This window comes from Malurus melanocephalus, unplaced genomic scaffold (assembly GCF_030028575.1).
Source record: "Malurus melanocephalus ecotype Western Australia unplaced genomic scaffold, MMel_1.1 scaffold_704, whole genome shotgun sequence".
Lineage (NCBI taxonomy): Eukaryota > Metazoa > Chordata > Aves > Passeriformes > Maluridae > Malurus > Malurus melanocephalus.
Window position 1 is genome coordinate 1 of NW_026623936.1, and position 8,681 is coordinate 8,681.

Here is an 8,681-nt window from a genome sequence, read left to right on the forward strand (position 1 = left end):
TTGTGGCAGGTGTTGGCTGTGTCTATCCATGAACTTCCAGGGAGTGGGATATTTTCATGACAGGGGCTGTGAAGTGCTTTGGTGATGATTTATGCTTCACCTCTTCCTGAGTGCTGTTCACGCTTCGTTAGTGATGAGCAGCTGCCCCTTGAAACCTGAACCATTACTTGAGGTTTTCTTTCTGTTTTGATCACAAGTCGATCATTAATTTCACATTGTAAATCCATTTTATTTTGTTCAAGACTTTTTCACTGCACTTGCCTATCTGCCCTCCTAAATTTGTGTGGCCATTTTGTTGGAAGGGATTTATCTCCCTGTTTCCTGCCCTCAGATTGTTTAAAAAAAAAAAGGATTCAACATCCCCACCAGTGACAAAARTTTCTAGAATTATTTTTAAGTCCTGCAAATGGGAAAGCTTAGGGACAGATGTAGTGCCTCCAGTTTTGTATCCAAGTTGTTATCTTACTAATGGAAGTTAAAAGGAAACTTTCAGCATTGGTGGCATAAAAATGAGGAACAAAAATGGTTTTACTTTCTTTTTCTAGTCACTTTTTTTATGAGAGGAAATGGCTTTTGGTTCCAAGAGTCATCAAATCAAATTTCTTTCTCAAGCAAGGCCAGACTTTTTTGTGATGTGGTGGAAACTTGCCAGTTTCTGGTGTCTTGCTGTAGGATAAAAGAGCTTTCAGACACGAGCCCCAAGTCTGTAATTCAATCTCCTTGGGAAGAGCTCCAGGGAGTTGCTGCTRGGATCAGGGAGGCTTTGCATGGAAACAGAGACCTGGGCAGATCTGATTGCCACGTCTGCACCTAGACAGGCTCCTTAATCTCTTCTGATCTGCGTGTGGAATCAGGCAGAGCTTCCAAATTTCTGGCTGTTGATTTATGGGTGTTTGTAGGTGGTGATAACTGAGTGAGCTCTGGGAGTCTGGTTTCATGCTGACTCCTCACTGCTGCTTAACTGAAATGGGTGTTATGTTGATGTTCCACTAGTGATCCAGAGCAAGGATACCTTCAGATGGACCCTAAAGCACCCTTGTACAATTTCCAAACAAAGGCTGTAGCCTGCCTTTGAAGAATACCTAACAAGAATTAAATTTTCCAAASTATTCAGTGGCATGAGAATGTATGATGTTAATGCTTGTGGGAAAACGCTGCTTTTACACCTCTGAAGCTCACTGTGTGACCCCAGGTAAGGTAAGATTCGTGTGTCTCAGGGTGCAGAGATATTGGAAGCTTGACCTCTCTGCCTGAGGATGGAACTTAGGCCTGGAAGTGACCTCAGCCCTTAGTGCTGCTGTGAGTCCTTTGCCATGATGGGATGTGGGATTAGGAAGGRGAAAACCCATCAGCTGTGACCTGCTGTGAAACACCCTCATTTAACACAGACCACTGARCAGTCACCAGCAAGCAATCCTTAAAATTAACTAACCAGAGCGGGATTCAAACCAGTAAATTTCCTCATAATAAAAGGTGTGAAAGTGTCTTACCAGTAAATTAAGAAAAAAAACGGACAGGAAGGACAGTCTTAYCTGGAAATTGCCCTGGAAATACTGCTCTTGCTTTTAGAGATTAAAGATGCCACTGTACTCTATCATGTTAAATACCTTTTTGTCCCATTTTTGGCTACGTTAGCCTGGGATAACATTGCTCCTCCAGTAATCTCATTTCTTTCCTATTTACACTCAAAAATGATTCTACCTTTAGAGCTAACCTCTTTTACCACTTGTTTATCACTAAAATCCTCTCTGGTTCACGTGGTGTCCCACATGCCTGTATGGAAGATGTGTTTRCACCAAGGGCAGGTGCAGTCACAAAAGGGGTAAAGCCCTTAACTGCAGAGCTCAGTGGGGTGCTGAGCCAGCCAAGGGGAGCAGTGTCCCACAGCAGCCCCAAACCCAGCCCAGGTGGGGCTCACAGCRTGCACAGGTCACCCCATGGAGCCAAAGGTTCTTGGGGAAGCACAAGATCACTTCTGAACTTCCTGCTGCAGTCTCAGGTTCTTTGGAACAGACTTTGCACCAGCATATCACTTCAGGATCCAGGCTGGAGCCAAGGTCTGCTCCTTCAACAGTATTTTAAGTGGGTGATTGAAAATCATAAAAAGCAGCAAAGACATGGAGCTTTCCCAGTGCTCACATCCTCATCCTTCCCTCCTGCAGAAGGGATTCACCCCATGAGTGGCTGTGCTGGCCTGGCCAGTGGCACAGTCACTGCAGCAGCCTGTTTGCTCTGAAGGAAAACAGGGCTGTTGGTCAGGGCCTTTGTGTGCCCATCCATCCCTGGTGAATCCCTGAGTCCTCAACAAACCTCAGCCAAATGTGACAGAGGAGGAGAAGCCTCCAACCTATTCCTTTGGTTTTCACCAGAGTCAGTGTAGAGAGATCTGGGATGGGGTGGGGTGGGAGCTCTGCCTCCCTCAGCCCCCAGAGACTCCAGAGGGTCAGGGCTGGTTGTAGGAGCAAAGCCAGGCCAGGGGTAGCTCTGCCTCCTCATGAGCCACCACAAAGTGATTTCTCCTTCTTGTGTGCCCAAGTTGGACCTTTCCCAGAACTCAGAAGGTGAGGAATTTTATAATCCACTCCTGGGGGGAAGCACCAGGCTGTTACATTGGGGGTGCTGTGACAGAGCACACAGCCACTGTCATCATCCTGTCTCCTGCAGGCCAAGGTAGCCAGTGTCTATGAGTCACCTGGCTTCTTCCTCGACTTGGAYCCAGTTCCAGGAGCTGTGGAAGCTGTGCAGGAGATGCTCCACATGAAGGAGTAAGGACACTTTGCACCCCGCAGCCCTTTTCCATGACCTTACACTCTTTTGCCTGACTTGCTAACAAAGGCTGTWTCTTTTCAGCACTGAAGTCTTCATTTGCACGAGTCCTCTCCGGAAATAYGAGCACTGCATTGTGGAAAAGGTGGGAGACAATTAATTTTAGTGGGCTTAATGCTGCTTTTGCAAGGCCTTGCTGTTTTATCCTACCCAAGTTGGAGCTATTCCTTTATAAAGACAGGAGCTGCTCTGGCTGCCAGGCTTCCCTCAATCCCTGTCTGAGGGACAGCTGCCCACACACAGAGCAGTAACTCAGGACAGGGAATCTCCGAGTGTCATGTGGTGCCAGAATTATTGTGGAGCAYGTGAGCCCTGGGCTCTTRRAGCTGGGYWGGGACCAGCTGTGTCAGCAGGTGACAGCAAAGGAACCCTTGTAGTGCGGCCCACAGGGATGGGGTATTCCCAGGGCATTCCACACTGGAGAACCATCAACCAACAAAATCTACTTCAGTCTAAATCTGGAGCCTGAGATGTCCATCTGTCCCAAAAGATGTGCTGAGTTGAAGAGGCTGTAGCATTGGAATGAGTCCTGTTTGCCAGTGGCACRAGAATGGAAGGGGGACTTTGGCCACTGCAATGACTCAGATGGGCACAATCCACGTGCTCTGGGCCAGCAGCCAGTGTTCCTCACAAACCCAACAGTTGGGCACAGCCAGGGCAGTGCTGAGTGAAGGCTGTCACACAAACGGGTTGAATCAGCATCCTGGGCTGCAGCCAGGTTCCATGTGGGRATTCCTGGACACAGATGTAGGTTTACAGGGGGAAAAAATTGCTGTATTAGGGCTGGTCTGGCATGAGCAATGTGCAAAGGGGGAATTTCTCCCATTCCTTGTCTCTGCAGTATAAGTGGGTAGAGAAACACTTGGGACCTGAGTTTGTGGAGCGGATTATCCTGACCCGAGACAAGACGGTGGTGGCTGCTGACCTGCTGTTTGACGACAAGGACACCATCCAAGGTTTGAACAGCGTTTCCATGGCTGGCTGTTGGCTGGGGAGCCATCCTGTAGCTGATTCCAGCTTTTCCCCCCTCTCCATAGGAGCAGAGCCAAACCCGAGCTGGGAGCACATCCTGTTCACCTGCTGCCACAACAGGCACCTCCAGCTGCCGGCCCCGCGCCGGCGCCTGCACTCCTGGGCCAACGACTGGAAGGCCATCCTGGACAGCAAGCGCAGGCAATAGTGCAGGAAGGGGATGCTGTGCTCTTTCCACTGCCAGGGAACAACCAGCACATCCCCTGCCATGCCCAGGAGGCACTGTCACTGCGGGGGTCAGTCATAGCAAGGAAAGAGCTGCTCCTGTCAGACACGGTGCTCCAGGTTTCTGGAAGATTGCTCTGCCCTCAGTCCATCTCTGTAGCRTTTTGGATGTTTGGTGTTGGAGAACTATAAACTACAAGCAGCTGCGGTTGGATTTTTATGTGTGTTTAACCTCATTCCTGTTTGGTTTGTGCTGTCTGGGGGTGGAGGGGAGGAAAAAAGGAAGAAAGCAAGCTCTGAAAGTTGAGCAGATCCAGTGGGAGTGTCTGTCGGGGAGCACTGGGCTCAACAGGGAAACCTTTTATGTATTTAGTCACCATGCCTCTTGGGTTTTCTCTTGCCTCATTGGCTGATAATGAAAAGAGACTGAGCTGRCTTCAATTTCTGGCCCGTATGCTTGGGTAAGAGTGGGCAAAGGCTGTTAAGTGCTGGAGAAAAATATTCATGAGCTCACATGGAACTGATGACACAGCWTTTAGGTTAATGTTTTATTAAGAGAAGCTTTTACAAGACACTGGTTCTCATGAGCCAGACTGTCATAAGTCTTCTTTTATTTTTTATTTTTTATCTCCACCTTTCTCACCAGTGGTAATGAAAGAAAAACTCTCCACTTCTTCATTTATAAGGGAGGTATAGCCTGCCCTGTGCAGTGATTCCCTAGCTGGCTGCCTGTGCCATGAGTAAAGGATGCCATAACTAGTGCCACAGGGATGGAGAGATCGTGAACTGCCAGGGCAGGAAAACTCTCTGCAGAAGGAATAAATTTCTCTGACATGTCAAAGTCATTTGAGTTGAYACTCAGTGTCACTTGTCACTGACAACCAGCCAGGAACTGGAGTGGATCTAATTCTGCCCAATAACCTGAGCAGAAAACCCCTCATTGCAGGGAAAGGTTATTTGTRCAATCTGGGTGCTGAGCTGCACTTGGCAAAGCGTTCCCCAACAGCCATGACCTGCTTTATTTTAAATATTTGTTTGCAGGCTTAGCTGTGTGCTTGGGCCAGCTGCCATGGCAGTGCTGTCCCATCCTCTCTGTTGACTAAACATCAGCACTGGTGGGACCAACTCCCCTCATTACTGGGAGCGGGTTTACTGGGAGCTGCTCTGGACCTTTTGAGAAGGCAGTGAGAACAGCGGGAGCTTCACCTCTCCACAGCCCCGAGCTCAGTCCTTGGGCAGAGGAATCCCCACTGCCGTGTGCTTGCTGAGGTTCCTGGCCTCCTCCACCTGCGGAGGGCTGCAGTAATCCTGCAGGAAGATGGATGCCAGGTTGCTGAGGCGAGTGTTGGCCGAGAGGGAGAAGCGGAGCATGCACTCCACCACGGGCAGCGCCGTGGTCTGCGCGCGCGACTGYGGCGTGGTCAGGAACATCAGCGTGGTCACGGCCGACACCACGGTCTCCTCGTTGGAGCTGGACAGGCAATTGATGATGGGCTCCACCCCGTTGGCCTCCAGGATGTACTCTTTGTTTATTTTATCCAGGCACAGGTTGCACAGACCACCTAGAACGGCAAGAGGAAAGTGTCTGAGGTGATGCAAATTCACTGTTCCTCCTTTTTTTAACATCCAGATCTTCTGTTTGGATGGAAAATTCTTAATGGTTCCCTAGGCTGTGTTTTGTTGATTCTTTCCAGAGACTTTCCAGCAGCACACTCCTCCTCCCGTGTGTCATTAGAGGGCACTGTTAGTGCTGCACATAACTGCTTCAACAGAATGATTCCAGGATCACTCATCCCTAACAGGAGACACAAACCAGCAGTTCATTTTAAGTGCTTTAGAAAGCCACAGAATGGAGGTAACCGAGTTAGTAGCCAAGAAGCACAGAATGTTTGAAACTTGAAATTYTGAGATGCAGCTGCAAACCTTAAAAATGAAATATATTTCTTATCATCTCATAGAACCACTCACAGAATCTGGCCACTTAGCTTATGTTCAGACCATGAAGAATCACAGTAACGCAGATCCTCAGAGTATTTATTAAAAAGTGTCAAGTATTCTAGAATACCAGCTGGCAATAGCACCATGGTTGCATGGATCTGTACAACATACATGGCAAAATCTATATATTACAGACTGCTTCTCTACAGGAGAGATTTCRGTAAAAAGTTAATCAGGTAGTGTTTTGGGAAAAAAAAGTCCAAAATCCTTCCCAGACAGTGTCTTCATTAAGCTCTGGGGGGTGGGAGGTAGGTCATGCCTAMCTCTGACTTCTCTCCCATGCCACACATTCTGAACTAAACGAGGCTTTATCAGCACAGTGTGGGTTTGTTTTTGGAGCTCTGCGTGCATTTGGGGCGGATTAACCACCAAGCCGAGAGCGGGGCCCGGTGTCCCCAGAGCCGGTGASAGCTGAGGGTGCTCGGGGCAGCCCTTACCGATGGCGAACTCCACGAGGGTCTCGCTGTCCTCGGTGAGCATATCGAGGAACAGGTCCAGCACCTGCAGCTGCCGCAGGTACTCGTAGTTGCTGGGATCGTAGGCAAAGTTGGCCAGGTTCGCCAGCACCTGCTCCTTGGCCTCTGCAARGGAAAAGCGTCGGGTGTGTGAAGAAACCCTCGACACGGAGAGGGCGAGCGAGCAGCGGCGTTTGTTACCTGTGCTGTCCGTCACCTGGAACTCAGTGACGAGAGCCTGCAGGTACTCCAGCCGCCCCAGTTCCATCGCGGGACGCCGCGCTGGGCTGCCCGTTCCCCCGGGCACCGTCGGCTCAGGGAGCGGCTGTCCCGAGTGCTGGGGACGAGGTGGCCGCCTCAGAGCAGGGGGAAAAACCCACGAGCCGCCATCTTGAGGGCGGGACACGGCAGAACCCTCTTCCCCTCAGGCGGGGCGGGAGCGGCCGCCATTTTGTGGGCGGGAGGGGCGGGCTCACTCCGTCGTGAGGGGAGGGTTCACTCCATCCTCCTCCTCTCTATTAATAATAATACATAATTATATTTTTAGCTATAAATATATAATACATCAATATGTATAAAATATATAAAAATAAATGGGCCTATGAAGAGATAGTTGACTTTGTCTCGTTATACGGCAAAGCTTTGCTGTTTAAAAGCTTTATTCTGCAAAGCAGCTGACCTTTCCCCACTGCTTGCTTACTTAAAGAATTGTCACCTCTGGGTATGTTTTCCTGCTCAATCACAATGCTGCTCTCCTTGTGGTAGTGCTGCTCCGGATTAGTTCCAGTTTAAATAACAGGATTGCAGCTCATGAAGCTGAGGGAGAAAGGGTAAAACCAGGGCCCAATACATGTACAGGGAGGTAAATTACCTGGGGGAAAAAAAAGAAACAAAGCCAAGGAGCAAATGAAAAGAGCAGCAGGTGATTCCACCTTGGTTGTACAATGGTCTGGGCACAGAGTGGAGCAATTCCCTCGTTCTTAACTGAYACAGCTCAGTGGAACCACTGTGATTTTACGTGCTGCAAGAGGGTTCAATTATGGTTCATGTGGTGTAAATACACAAGGTAAAGGTTAATAAACATCATAAAGTGTGGGAGTGGACTCTGCAGAAATTTGTACTGCTTTTATTGAAGCAATTACATGCATGGATGTTCTTCTGTGGATAAGGCAAGGAACAGGCCGTGAGAACATGTTGTCTTTTGTGTTATCTGAAATACAACTGATTTTCATATCAAGCAAATTAGTCATGGACTGATCCGCCAAATACATGGCACCAGTGACAAGAGTGGTGGGCTGATAACCCACACAGCTGGAGGCACAAAGATATCTGCCCATGACCACACTACATAGAAGGATGAGCAAAGAAGCTGCACTGAATGCAGTAATGCTAAATATTTTAATATTGTAATGGTGTGGGAAGACGCAGAACATGAAAGGGAAGGTGTTTATTTCTAGTGTTTATTGTATAAAAGTTGAAGCCAGCTAAGCGCTAGCAGCTTCCGCTCTTAGTGTTATTATCAGCTGAAGTCAATATGTATTTATGTATATGTCTATATATATATATATATATATGTATATATATATGCATATTTGAGCATATATGTATCAAAAACTTGATCAGCAAAGGTGCTACAAACTATTTCTATATTAGAATGTTTTGCTGCTGTAGTAAGAAATCTCTTTTAATGTGTGCCTTTCTAAGTGGTAACTGTTGATACACTTTAAAGCCACATCTGTCATTAAATAGAAGGTGAATAAGTAATGTGGGAAAGCAGGAGCAGAGAAAGCAAACATGGGGAGCTAGCCCATACAAACAGAGCACAACTGGGATTGACTAATAAGGGGTGGAAAACTGTGTTTAAAAAGGAAAAATGCAATTACTTCTGTTTGTAAGAACTGCATTGAACTGCATTTACTCACCCAATATTGGCTGTACAGTTTAATGGTCTGAGTGCTCCAAGCACTTGCTGTTTGCCAGAGCAGTTCCCAGAGCAGGAGCTGGGCAGTCACAGCTCCAGGGGCTATTCTGGTGCCTTCCATAGCACACTGAACCCAGAATTCAGGGAATTTTAATTTCTAGTAGTCATTTTTTTTCTTATAGTTAATAGCCCTGTCTGCAAACAACAAGCCAAACTCTAAAATTAAGTGATTTTGCACTTCTGAGGTGTCTTAGATTATGTAAGATTGCTGTGAYCTTTATTTG

General features: G+C 47.7%; 2 protein-coding genes across 2 annotated transcripts; one reads left to right on the forward strand and one right to left on the reverse strand.

The window, feature by feature from the left end:
* Nucleotides 1–2,625: 2,625 nt before the first annotated feature.
* Nucleotides 2,626–4,558, forward strand: LOC130584415 (5'(3')-deoxyribonucleotidase, cytosolic type-like; the record flags this gene model as incomplete). Its single annotated transcript, XM_057384388.1, has 4 exons — nt 2,626–2,765; nt 2,851–2,911; nt 3,668–3,782; nt 3,864–4,558. Coding segments are annotated over 4 exons (459 nt in total), but the record flags the coding sequence as incomplete, so codon positions are not given.
* Nucleotides 4,559–5,188: 630 nt separating this feature from the next.
* ARMC7 (armadillo repeat containing 7) lies at nt 5,189–6,897 on the reverse strand. Its single transcript, XM_057384361.1, has 3 exons — nt 6,678–6,897; nt 6,459–6,602; nt 5,189–5,585 (listed from the first exon to the last, which is right to left on the reverse strand). The coding sequence occupies exons 1-3, from the start codon at nt 6,742–6,744 to the stop codon at nt 5,248–5,250; spliced, it is 549 nt and encodes a 182-aa protein (XP_057240344.1). The 5' UTR covers nt 6,745–6,897; the 3' UTR covers nt 5,189–5,247.
* Between the last annotated feature and the right edge of the window lie 1,784 nt (nt 6,898–8,681).